Below are 13,143 nucleotides of genomic sequence, written 5' to 3' on the forward strand. Positions count from 1 at the left end.
TCTGGGTAATTCCCGGACAGTTTAGTACAATTAAAAGCGTAGGATCTTCCCTCCTGCTGGTCTCAGAAATCCATCACAGCAGGTTTTATACAGTTTCAACAAGCAAAGCAAGAGCATAGGGATGGGTTCCTGCCAGTTCTAACTCTTCTATAGAAGAGGTTCCACAAATCTACAGTGACATTTAGAACCGGTTCCAGCTCCCCGTCCGCACATCATCAAGATGAAGAGAGGAGGAATTCTGGGAGTTGAAGTCCACAAGTCTTAAAGCTCTCAAGTTTGAGCACCCCTGGGTTTTTTTTTTCTAAAGGGTTAGGGGTGCAAGGGTCTTGTAACTTGACAGCTTTAAGACTTGCGTGCTTCAAATGCCAGAGTTCCTGAGCCAACATGACTGGAGGAGGAATTCTGGGAGTTGAAGTCCACAAGTCTTAAAGCTCTCAAGTTTGAGCACCCCTGGGGTATTTTTTTCTAAAGGGTTAGGGGTGCAAGGGTCTTGTAACTTGACAGCTTTAAGACTTGCGTGCTTCAAATGCCAGGGTTCCTGAGCCAACATGACTGGAGGAGGGATTCTGGGAGTTGAAGTCCACAAGTCTTAAAGCTCTCAAGTTTGAGCACCCCTGGTTTTTTTTCCCTAAAGGGTTAGGGGTGCAAGGGTCTTGTAACTTGACAGCTTTAAGACTTGCGTGCTTCAAATGCCAGGGTTCCTGAGCCAACATGACTGGAGGAGGGATTCTGGGAGTTGAAGTCCACAAGTCTTAAAGCTCTCAAGTTTGAGCACCCCTGGGGTTTTTTTTCTAAAGGGTTAGGGGTGCAAGGGTCTTGTAACTTGACAGCTTTAAGACTTGCATGCTTCAAATGCCAGAGTTCCTGAGCCAACATGACTGGAGGAGGAATTCTGGGAGTTGAAGTCCACAAGTCTTAAAGCTCTCAAGTTTGAGCACCCCTGGTTTTTTTTCCCTAAAGGGTTAGGGGTGCAAGGGTCTTGTAACTTGACAGCTTTACGACTTGCGTGCTTCAAATGCCAGAGTTCCTGAGCCAACATGACTGGAGGAGGAATTCTGGGAGTTGAAGTCCACAAGTCTTAAAGCTCTCAAGTTTCAGCACCCCTGGGGGTTTTTTTCTAAAGGGTTAGGGGTGCAAGGGTCTTGTAACTTGACAGCTTTAAGACTTGTGTGCTTCAAATGCCAGAGTTTCTGAGCCAACATTTTGGTTGCTAAGCAAGAGCGTTGTTAAATGAGTTTCACCACATTTTACAAGTTGGCCATGCCCACCCAGTCACATGACCAGCAAGCCACTCCCACCTGGCCACATGGCTGGCAAGCCACTCCCACAAAGCAAGCCACACCTTACAGAAGAGGTTCTAAAATAATTTGAAACCCACCACTGGAGCATAGGTAGCAACAGCATCTTATTGGTACATTCTCCTTGTCAATCTCTTAAGACCATCCCAACCAGGGTATAGAGGTTTCACATAACACAATAGTTCCTGGTACTACCTGGCTACTAATTAGGTGTGGTCATAGATGTGGAGGTAACCGGTTAGAGATGATGGCAGTTTGCTGCACATGTCTGTACATAACCTTTGTATAACCTCTACACCAGTGTTTCTCAAGCTTGGCAACTTGAAGATGTCCGGACTTCAACTCCCAGAATTCCCCAGCCAGCATTCGCTGGCTGGGGAATTCTGGGAGTTGAAGTCCGGACATCTTCAAGTTGCCAAGCTTGAGAAACACTGCTCTACACCCTCCTCCTCCCCCCTCCATTAGTGCAGGTCCAATTAGATGCCATCCAATCTCTCCCTCCTCCCTCCCCCCTCCCCAATCTTTTGGCAAACTGAAGCAATCAGAACGAAAGTAGACTTTGAAGCGTGACAGTACCCTGAGAAGCAAGCATCTGTGGAAGCACCACCACCGGAAGCCCCGGTGGGTGGAGCTCTCAGCAGAGAGAGGATGCTGTGGCTGCTTTCAGGTCCGCATCTCTGTGCAAAGGAAAGAGCAGAGAGAGGCGCGGACGAAGGTAAGGTCCTTGGGCTGATGCAGGGAGTGGGGGGGGGCAGCATCCCCTGGGGCATTTTCGGAAGGAAGTGGGTTAAAATTTGGTTGGGGTCTGGAGAGGGGTCTGGGCACACTCCAGGCTAAGCGGTTCTGGAGAGAGCGTGGGACTGGCGGTGTGGGAGTCCTGGGTCAGGGCTAGGGGAGAAGCCGCTCACGGAAGGGTGGAGTTGAGAAATGGACCAGATGGGACCAGGAACTGCAGAGGATCTCCCCCCCCCCCAGCATCCTACTGGGAGACCCTGGAGACTCTTGGGCAGGCATTCTGCTTCAGCCCTCCTCCTCCTCCTCCTGCTGCCTGGGTGAGGGGAGGGGAGCGGCTGGGAAGAGCTCTGAAAGCAGCTCGATTTGAATAATTTATTACAGCAGAAAGACCGTGCTCCACCCTCTGGAATTTCAGTCCTGTGACTGATGATGGAGGGGAGGCTGGTGCCAGTCCTTTGGAAGACTTCCCCCCCCTCCCCAAAAGGGTAGGACAAAAGGCTGGGCTTATATTGACTTCCATCGGTTGCCTGAGAGCCCTTCTGGGGAGCAGCGGTCCTCCAAGGGGTGGATTTCCCCAATCGCTTTATTAAACCAGGTTGATTTGAGGTGGTCCCTAAGGAACACCGAGGCCAAACGTATGGAGAAAAAAAAAACACAATAATTTTAGCCACTAATGGATGAGAAGGAACCAAATTCTAGCATCTACCAGAATCTCCAGAATGCGGCCGCGCGAGCGATCGTGGGTGCACCTCGGTACACCCACATAACACCTATCCTCCGCGAGCTGCGCTGGCTACCTGTCAATCTCCGGGTGCGCTTCAAGGTGCTACTTACCACCCATAAAGCCCTTCATGGTATTGGATCTGGATACTTGAGAGACCGCCTTCTGCCAATTACCTCCTCGCGACCCATAAGATCTCATAGATTAGGCCTCCTCCGAATTCCATCTGCCAGTCAGTGTCGACTGGCAACTACGCGGAGGAGAGCCTTCTCGGTAGTAGCTCCGACCCTTTGGAACGAACTCCCCGTGGAGATTCGTACCCTCACCACCCTCCAGACCTTCCACACAGCCCTTAAAACCTGGCTATCCCGTCAGGCCTGGGGTTAAAGAATGTAACTCACCCCCACCCGAATGGTATGAATGTTGTGTTTTATTTTTTTACTTATGTATTGCTTTTTTTGTGTTATTGTTTGCATCCCCCTCCCCATTAGTTGTGAGCCGCCCTGAGTCCCCCCAGGGAAAAGGGCGGCCTATAAATAAATTTCAAATACAAAAAAAATAAAATACAAATCTACCGAATCCAAACCCATTTCCAAAAGTAATGGAGCACTCTTCATGTATTTTGAGGCTGCAAGAACAGTTCTAATAAACTTAACTTTGAGGAATTTCAAAAACAGTAGAATTGGTAAGAGTAGATTTGAGTATTGTGGTTTCAGAAAAACCCACGGGCTGCAGGGAGGGAATCGGCAATCTTTAATGAGAAACATCTCATGCTGTGCAACGCCAGCATAAAGCAGCAAAGATCAGGAGGTATACCTGCTCCCTTGGGGTCCTTTCATTTGACAGGTATTATTTTTTATGACAGCACTGAGCCAACACTAAAACTTTGATTTTCTGATTATCTTTTGAACCCAAAAGGCCCACCTGCTTCTCATTCCTGCTTGGTGAGCAGGGATTTAAAGCCAATTGGATTTCTATCGTAAAGAGTCTAGTAGACAACTTTGGAAAGAGCTTCAGAAATCTGGCTCCAGAAGAAACATCTAATTATTGGAGCGTAAAGAGACTTAAGTGGAAGCAGGAGGGGCTGTCTGTGCAGAGAGGACATATCAGAAGTCATCCTTCCCGGGGGGAGGGGGATGCCTGTGGCCCCCACTTCAGGCCTAAGGGCCCAGATTCCTTTTTATTTAAAGATTACATTTTAATTACAATTAAAATCTTTCCTCCACTTGGCACCACGATGGCAACTCCACCGTTTAGAACCCGGGGCTGTGACCCGTGCGCTCTTCCCATAGAGACGTCCGGCGCTCCGCAGCGATGGAGGAGGAGACCGAGAAGCGTCGAAGGCCAAGGGCTTGGCGGAGTTACTTCGTGGGCGCTGCCTCCAGCAGCCTCTCCACCCTGGCCACCTTCCCTATTTACAAGACCATCTTCCGCCAGCAACTGCACGCCTTCTCCGTCCCCAAAGCGGTGCGCCAGCTGTACCACGAAGGCTTCCGCCACATCTACCGCGGCGTCTTCCCGCCACTCATGGTCAAGACCCTGCAAGGAACATTGATGTTTGGCACTTACAACAGCTGCTACGACTTCCTCTCGGCTCAGCCCTTAGGGTCCTGGTCCCGGAGAGCCGTAGCTGGGCTGTTTTCCGGTTTCTTGGAAGCCTTGGTCTTCTGTCCCTTCGAGAGGGTGCAGAACGTGCTCCAGGACGGGAGGAAGGTCCAGAGATTCCCCACCACACGTCACATCCTGTCCACCTTCCGTTCCTACCCTCTCGGGGAGAGCTTCAGCCTGGGCTTCTACCGAGGTCTCGGGCTTCTCCTGATCCGTAACGGCCTGGGGACTTCCCTTTATTTTGCCCTGGAAGAGCCCCTCCGTAGCAGCCTCTCCGCACAGAGCTTGCCTCTTGGGATCCCAGCTTTTCTGTCGGGCAGTCTTAGTGGCACTCTGGTTTCCCTGCTGCTCTACCCTCTTGGCATCCTCATTGCCAACGTGCAGTCCCAAGTGGGGAGGCAGGAAATCCTCGGCCTCTCGGCCACGGTGGCTGAGATCTGGCAGATCCGGGGAAGACAAGCCCGGCTGTTGTACAGGGGCGGGTCGCTCCTCATTCTCCGGTCAAGCCTTACCTGGGGACTCACAACAGCCATCTACCAGTACTTGTCCAAGGTCACCAGCTAAGGACTGGCCAAGCCTTCAGAGCAACCTGCCAACATGGTGGAAATGGAGAAAGTGACAATCTGAAGGAAATGAGAATTGCCCCCTCCCAATGGAGTAATCTATCAGGATGGGGATGGGGGGGGGAGAAGCGCAGAATGAACTCAGAATTGGGGGACTTGGTTCACTTGGGGACTCTGTAGAAATCTGAAGATTGCGAGCACATCTGGACTGATTTCACCGGCGCTCCAGAAAGCTCTGATTTGCTCTCAACTGGATCCCAGTGGCCTAGCAGGAAGCATTTTTTACTTTTCTGAAGGGGCTGCAGGGGGGGGGGGAGAGAAATAATGATTTCTGCTCTTACATGCATGTTGCGAGCTGGACATTCACAGCAGGATTAAACCCCGATTTAATCCACTGGGGTGGGTGCGTTATTTGTAATCCTTATGCCAATTTGGGAATGAAGCTGGGGCTTAAATTATTGGAACCCACGTAATCAATTATATCAGACAACTTGGAGCCTCTGGAGAAAGGACATGCTTTGCTTTTAATAATTAATACTATTTTTATAAACTCTCTTCAGCTGAGCTGAATTTTAGCGGCCTACATTAATTTTTTTTTAAAGTAATCTTTATTAGTTATACATTTTTTTAAGAGTAAAACATACAAATACAAATACAATTTTAAACATACAACCCCCCTTACCCCCCCACGCGGTGACAGTCATTCACAGCCCAGCTTTTTTTTTTCCTTCCTCATTGTTAGGTCTCTCTAAACCACATCTTCTCATTACAAAATTCAGGGATCTATTACAATACTCCTGTTCACTTTTAGTTCCCATTGTTAACGACTGCTATTTCACTTTCCCCGTTTTAAGTCCCTGCTGTTCTCCTTGTCGCCCACATATACCATAAGTTCCAGCTAAGATAATGTTCCATTTCTCCTTTGCCCCTCAGCCAACCCGTCATTCTGTCCATTTCTCCACATTCATAGATTTTTTTTTAATTATAGCATCTTCCGACGGTATGGGAGTGGATTTCCAAAATTGTGCATAAGTTATTCTTGGGGGCCACAATTATATGTAGACTCAAGGCCTACATTAATTTTGATACTTGATAAGTGTAGCTGTTATGAGTTAACAAGCTGGTTTATCTTCCATCCTTCCGAGGTGGGTAAAATGAGGACCCAGATTGTTGTTGGGGGCGATATGCTGACTCTGTAAACCGCTTAGAGAGGGCTGAAAGCCCTATGAAGCGGTATATAAATCTAATTGCTATTATTCCTGGCCTGTTTGGTGTACCCACAGTTTCCAGTAACCACTATGTCGATTGGGAGCCCACTAGCAGAACGTGTTGGACAATTCGGGCATGTATATTCCATCACATGTGCCTTTATAAAGTTTCCAAATTGTTGTAGACTGGTCTTTTTTTATACATGCACACAAGTGTGCACTTAACTTTTATCAGCATAGAAAACACCTACGTGTCTTCCCACAATTCACTAACCAATGGTTTGCAGCTTGCAAGGAAGGATACAGCTGCCTTAACGCAGGGGACTGATGGGTTTGGGTGATGGAGCATAGGGGCGGTTAACATAACACTAATCTGTGTATGTTAACCGTTCAATGCACCTTGTATCACATACATGCAGCAACTGTATGGCTTACTGTCATTGTGGTTTTCAAGCATCGCGTATTATTCAAATATTTATCATGTTGATTCGTTGTCGCTGCACAACATGCTTTTAATGTTTCAACACCGGTTTTGTTGGAAGTGCCAGTCAAAGGGGTTCGGACCCTCACCTCTCTCCAGGCCTTCCGAAAAGCCGTCAAAACCTGGCTTTGCCGGCAGGCCTGGGGGTGATGAGTTCCCTCCCCTTTCGACATGTATGGTTGTGCGACTGTTGTCCACTTTTATTATTTGTATTTTGTCTTTTATGTTCCCCTTTTTTTCCCCTTTGAATTGTTCGCCGCCCTGAGTCCTCCCGGAGAAGGGTGGCATACAAATAATAAAATACAATACAATAAAATACAATACAAAATAAATATATGTTTAATTTTATCGACCATTCATATTTTTATTCCTGCAGGTAGCTGTCTTAACACTGCCTTTCCCAGAGCCCCTAATGCTGTTAAGGTAGCCCTGCGTAATTACTGTATAGTGTTATGTGAGTTTTGTTGTTTTGCTTTTGTTGTTTGTGTTGTTCTTTGTTTTTAAAGGTAGAAATGTTTTATTAAAAGCAATAAAAAAGGCGGCCCTGTGATAAGAGAATAGAGAATGGATATGCACTGTTTTGCCCCAATATCTGATTACTGTATTTAGATTAGCTTGAAAGACATAAACCTAAATTCAAATATTAAATAGGCGCTACGCTTATTTAAGACAGAAAAAGGCAGTCGAGCGCGGGCCAGGCTCCCAGGCTCAGTTCCACCGCTGGGCGGTGCGCAAAGCCGCATCTCCGGCGAGGGAAACGGAGGTGGTCGGGCCGCCCACCTGCCAGGAGGCGGCGCTTAGCAGGGCGGCGCCCTGAAGGTTGCTGCTCCCGCTGCCGTCCCTCCCCGTTTCTTGCGGGCCGGGGGGCTGCGACGACTTCTGAGCCCGGGGGGGGGGACACGAGTTGGGCTCCCCGGGAATTCCAAAGCGGGTCCTGGCTCGACCCAAGAGCCGGGAGGTTCGTCACAAAAGCCGCCTTTCCCCATTCACGCCCCCCCTTGCAAACTTTCGCAACCGTCACGTCTTCCTACACGCAGAGGTATCCAAACTTGGGAACTTTTCAAGATTTATGGACTTCAACTCCCAGAATTCCCCAGCCAGCATAGCTCAGGAACTTTTTAAGCCTTGTGGACTTCAACTCCCAGAATTCCCCAGCCAGCATAGCTCAGGAACTTTAAGGCTTGTGGACTTCAACTCCCAGAATTCCCCAGCCAGCATAGCTCAGGAACTTTTTAAGACTCGTGGACTTCAACTCCCAGAATTCCCCAGCCAGCATAGCTCAGGAACTTTAAGGCTTGTGGACTCCAACTCCCAGAATTCCCCAGCCAGCATGGCTGGCTGGGGAATTCTGGGAGTTGGAGTCCACAAGCCTTAAAGTCCCCACGCTTGGACACCCGTGTCCTACAGCCTATGCAAGCCCCCCACCCCCGAGCCCCGCTCTCCGTCCGACGGTCAAATCTGCGAAACCAGCCGCTCTCCCATCCAAGCTCCGGGGGGGGGGAGGCCCCGCCCCGCCACCGCCCATCAGCGGCCGCGGAAGCCCCCTGAATTTCAGCTCCCATCATCCGCAACCAGCAGCTGCTGGGTTCTGGCCACGGCATCGGGCTGGGCAGCCGTGAGGCTCGCGGGTGGGCAGAGCGCGGTAGCACCCCCGCCGCGCCCTGTTCGGCTTGGAGAAAAGGCTGCGCGCAGCCCGGGGGTAAAGCAGGCAAGGCGCCCCCAAGGAAGCCGCCGGGCCGGGCGGGCATCGCTCCACTCGGGCCGGACACACCCCGAGGAGCGTGTGGGCTGCCAGGGCGCGGCACCTCCCCGTGCGGGAAAAAGAAACTACACTTCCCGAGGTGCCCCGCGGTCCGGCCGCCAGATATAAAGGGCTGCCCTGACACGCTGGCTCAGAGCGCGCGGAGGACAGAGGCGGCTGTACAGGTAAGCAGCGGCGGCAGCGGGTCGGGTGGGGTGGGGCGGCCTTCCCTGCACGGGCAGAGAGGCGCTTTCTCCCTTGCTGGGCGCGGCGGGCTTGCAGGGACTGTCGTGGGGGGGACGGGGGACGGGACTGCGGCGTTAAGGCGAGCGAGAGGGTGGGTGGTGGCTCGGAAGCGGGGCCAAGGCGAGAGGGGCGTGCCGGAGCCTGGCTTGGGGGTTGAAGGGGCAGCGGGCTTACTTCCCCCCCCCCCCAACATCCTCCCGGGATCTGCCCCTCCGCCCGGCCGGTCTTGGGGCTGCGTCTGGCGCCCCCCCCTCCTTTTTTTTCTTAACTCCTCCGGGCCGCCCTGCCAGGACCCACGTGGCTTTTTTTTTTTTGCAGTTCTGAAAAAGTCTCGGTTTCGCTTCCCGTCTGGCCAAGATGTGCGACAAACCGGATCTGTCGGAGGTGGAGAAGTTCGACAAGAAGAAGCTGAAAAAAACCAACACGGAAGAGAAGAACACGCTGCCGTCCAAGGAGAGTAAGTAGGTGGGGCGGGGCGGGGCCCCTCCGGCAGCTGCAACGGGTTGGCCAAGACTCTTGAGCGGGGAGAGAGGCTTGGAGAGAGAGAGAGAGAGAGAGCCTAACCTTTGGAGCCCGGCAAGCTTTCAGGCAGGGCTATCTCAGCCTATGATCGTTGAGCAATGCCCAACCGCCCTACTGGTGGCAACTGGGAATTGGCCAGCCAGTCTGGAAGTCCAATTTCCCTGCTGAGATGGGATTCTTTCCCTGGAGTTGGAGCCCTGGCAAAGTCTCCGGGTGGCTGAAGTGGTGACTGTACAGGAAAAAAAAAAAGCATTTCACAGAGTTTGAAATCCTGGGAAGATGAGCTGCCTCCCAAGTAAGGTTGGGTCTCCTCTGGGTTTCTGAGCTTGAGGGCCTGGCTTGCAGAACTTGGGCCAGGGCGGGGGTCCCGATGGGAAGCAGTAAAACCCGGGTGCAGTTGGGTCTTTCCAATAGGTTTCTTTCCAATAGGTTTAGGCCAGTGATCCTCAACCTTGGCAACTTTAAGACCTGTGGACTTCAACTCCCAGAGTTCCTCAGCCAGCTTTGCTGGCTGAGGAACTCTGGGAGTTGAAGTCCACAGGTCTTAAAGTTGCCAAGCTTGGAGACCACTGGTTTAGGCTACCCAGAAAGTGCCCTCTTTCCCCCTCAACCCCAGACTAGGGACCAAGGGTGTGGGGTGTCTGGAAGGCAGGCTCAGTGACCATTAACGCTCAAGGGCCTTTTTTTCTCTCTCCCCAGCCATTGAACAGGAAAAAGAGACTGCCAAGTCCTCATAGACCGACGGCACGAAGCTCTGACGATGTTTCTCCGGTTGTTTCCCTAAAACAACGTATATATAAACTTGCATCTCAAGAAATGCTGAAGCAGCTCTTCTGCGGCTGCTACCTCTTTGGGCCTTTCTCTCCCCCCAATGCCCCCACTTTTTCAGGGCGTGGCCATGCCCTCTTCTTTCCACCACAGAAGGGAAAAAAATAATAATGCCCAGGAAAAATTCTGGGGCTTGCCCAGTGTGTGATTGCTTTCCTTGTCCCGATGGGGTGATTTCATCAGTTCAATCCTAATTTGTAAAAAATTTGGCCCGCGATTGTTTATTGCGACTTTACTTTGATTTCCAAGAAAATGGAAAAGAAAATTCTTATTAAAGTTTTAAACATGAATTACCTCATGACTGTCTCTTGTGATTCCTCCCCAGAGCGCCCGCCTCTCCCCCCCCTCCTTTGTTTTGAGGGCATCTTGCTGGGGGCTTTTTAAACCTGCTAGGCCCAGGCCTGTGCTGTGAGTTGAGAGACACAATGGTACTTTTTAAGGGGGTGGGGGGACTGGTGTTCTGTCTGCTGGGGGTGTGGCAGAAGGGTGGAAGAGTGGGACCAGCATCTCTGCCTCTTCCTTTGGGGAAGTCAAAAAAGTCCAGCTGAGGGATCAGGTCAAGACAATCCCACCACAATTCTGGGAAAACTCCCAAGTAGCCACTGATCCAGGCTCAGGCCTTTGAGAAGAGAAATTTAGCAATAGCAGTTAGACTTATATACCGCTTCATAGGGCTTTCAGCCCTCTCTAAGCGGTTTACAGAGTCAGCATATCGCCCCCACAATCTGGGTCCTCATTTCACCCACCTCGGAAGGATGGAAGGCTGTCAACCTTGAGCCGGTGAGATTTGAACCGCTGAACTGCAGATAGCAGTCAGCTGAAGTGGCCTGCAGTACTGCACTCTACCCACTGCGCCACCTCGGCTAGTTTTGAGTCTAAGCCAATCCTGAATAGGGAACTTAAGGTTAAAGAGACGGGCAGAGACAGGTTTTAGAAACACAGCTCCTAGCCTGCAGCTTGAGGGCTTCCAGAGGTGCCCTTTCACATTCTGATTGACAGAAGATGTGCCCAGAGCAGGGATCCTGCTATATGTGCAGAGGAGTGGAGAGCAAGAGGGCATCTTTGTAGCCAGGAGGAAAGATCAAGAAGCACTCAAGAGAGCTGTGGACTTCTGAAGAGGCCTTGTTGTTTCTTAGATGTTTAGATGGCAATTTAACAGTGATGAAAAAAAACTTAACAGCCAGCAGGAAACAGTAATAATTGAGTGCCAACACAGCAGTGAATTTTGGAGGCAGCCAACCGTTAAATGTGCAGGCACACTTGCTAATAGCGGAAGGATTTGGCGGTGTTGCCAAAAGCCTGAAGAAAGAGGAAGGGAGCAAAACCTGCAATTTCCCCTCAGTGCTTTAGGCAAGAAAGTTATGTTTTGGGTGTGCCTTTCCTCAGACGGGGCAGCTTAAGGGAAGGGAAACTACAGGAAAAGCTACTTTCACTGAAAGCTTCACCCAGGACAAGCGCATCTGATGGAGAGGTTGGCAGCAGCCCTGCCAGCCTGCCTCCCCGCTCAAGAAGGATGCACAGCTTTAAATAAGCAAAGCAGAGAAGGGGACGGCCATTTCCCTAAACTGCTCACCCTGCAGATGGGCCAGAAGTCCTGAGCGGAAGAATGCCTCTCTGGTCAGGGTTCCGGTGCGTTGGTACTAGTTGGTTCAAGGAGGAGGCAGGCCTTAGAACAGCTCCCTGGGACTTGCCCCCAACAGGGTGGAGACACAAGACGGGCATGCCCAAACCAAAATCCATGTTCTGTTCAGACGTGTGAACTGATTTAGTGTACAGGAAAAAGAGGTGGGTAGTTCTGAGGAAGAGAAAAAACTTGCCAGCTAGACGTCTCCATGGCCACTTCCCAGCCCAGGACAGGCAATTAGGAGGCCGGAGCCTCTCCCCTCCTTCCAAGTTTCCAAGTTTAATAAAATTTGTATGCCGCCCACTCCCATTGGGACTCTGGGCGGCTCACAACAAGACAAAGAAACATTTAAAATTTAAAAATAGAAAAGGCAATATTAAAATTCCACATCATCCATTCCATCTTAAGCGGGGCTGGATATCAATCAACAGCCCCAGGCCTGCCGGAACAGCCAGGTCTTGACGGCTTTACGGAAGGCTGGGAGAGTGGGAAGGGTCCGGATCTCCGCGGGTAGATCGTTCCACAGGGCCGGCGCAGCAACAGAGAAGGCCCTCCCCCGGGGAGCCGCCAGCCGGCATTGTCCGGTCGACGGCACCCGGAGGAGGCCCAACCTGTGCGATCTTGTTGGTCGTTGGGAGGTAAGTGGCAGGAGGCGGTCTCTTCCCTTCTTGAAGAGGGCAGAGCTGGCACCCACTTCCAAGCAGCCTTCAACCTGGCCAGCCACAGAGGAGGCTCAACTTCCATCTAAACATGGGACAATTTTGCAGGCAACTCCTGGAGCCAGAGGAGGAGGGGAGGTGGAGAGAAAAGCTACTTGATTTCCTGCACCTTCATAATTCACTGGTGCATCTCAGGGACTTGGGGGACACTGGCTGTCTTTTCAGTAGGAAGCCCCATTTCCACATTCTGGATACTGCACTGGTTCCCTTATGCTGGGGGGGGCGAAGGATTCTCAGCAGGATCCCAGTTCCATAGGAAAGACCCCTATTGCAGTTCAAGTCTTGGAAGCTCAGGCAGCTAAAGGGGGGTTTGGGAACAGCTGTTTCCACGCAGTGTGGGGCTGCTCCGTGGCACGACAAAACCTCGCTCGTCAAAATCGCGGTGATAAAATCGTGGCGCTAAAGCCGCGACGTCATCACCGCCGCGGCAACAGAAGGGCGCTTTAAAACGGTGCCGTGGCAGAAAGCCGACTTCAATTAAGGTAAGGGTTAGGATTAGGTTTAGGGGTTTGTTTTAGGGTTAGGTTTAAGGTTAGGTTTAGGGTTAGGTTTAGGGTTAGGTTTAGGGTTAGGTTTAGGGTACTGAGTGCTTGGGAATGCGCGAATTTGCCCTCCGCGATTATGTCATCGCGGTAGGGTCGCGTTTTTCCTTAGCGCTTAGAACGGCGTGAATTAGTCTTCGCTCTTATGTCTCCGCGGATAAGGGCTTCGCGGATTTGTGGTGGAACCGGGCTGCTCTGCATTTACTCCAGTTTGACCAGTGCTTACTCTTAAGGATGGGGCCCTGGGAGGAAACCAGCCCATCTTGTTAATATAGGACCGTGATCTGCCTATGTTCAGAAAGCCCCC

General features: G+C 51.2%; 2 protein-coding genes across 2 annotated transcripts; both read left to right on the top strand.

Annotated features, from left to right (window-relative positions):
- Positions 1–3,525: 3,525 nt before the first annotated feature.
- On the top strand, positions 3,526–4,975 carry SLC25A53 (solute carrier family 25 member 53). Its single transcript, XM_014067096.2, has one exon. It carries the CDS (start codon positions 4,069–4,071, stop codon positions 4,924–4,926), a length of 858 nt encoding a protein of 285 aa, XP_013922571.2. The 5' UTR covers positions 3,526–4,068; the 3' UTR covers positions 4,927–4,975.
- Positions 4,976–8,411: 3,436 nt separating this feature from the next.
- On the top strand, positions 8,412–10,249 carry LOC106549444 (thymosin beta-15A homolog). The gene is made up of 3 exons (XM_014067098.2): positions 8,412–8,540; positions 8,920–9,058; positions 9,823–10,249. The coding sequence occupies exons 2-3, from the start codon at positions 8,959–8,961 to the stop codon at positions 9,858–9,860; spliced, it is 138 nt and encodes a 45-aa protein (XP_013922573.1). The 5' UTR covers positions 8,412–8,540; positions 8,920–8,958; the 3' UTR covers positions 9,861–10,249.
- The last annotated feature ends 2,894 nt before the right edge of the window (positions 10,250–13,143 follow it).

Source organism: Thamnophis sirtalis, unplaced genomic scaffold, assembly GCF_051295495.1.
Source record: "Thamnophis sirtalis isolate CommonGarterSnake01/CBP01778 unplaced genomic scaffold, rThaSir2_p1.2 scaffold_13, whole genome shotgun sequence".
NCBI lineage: Eukaryota > Metazoa > Chordata > Lepidosauria > Squamata > Natricidae > Thamnophis > Thamnophis sirtalis.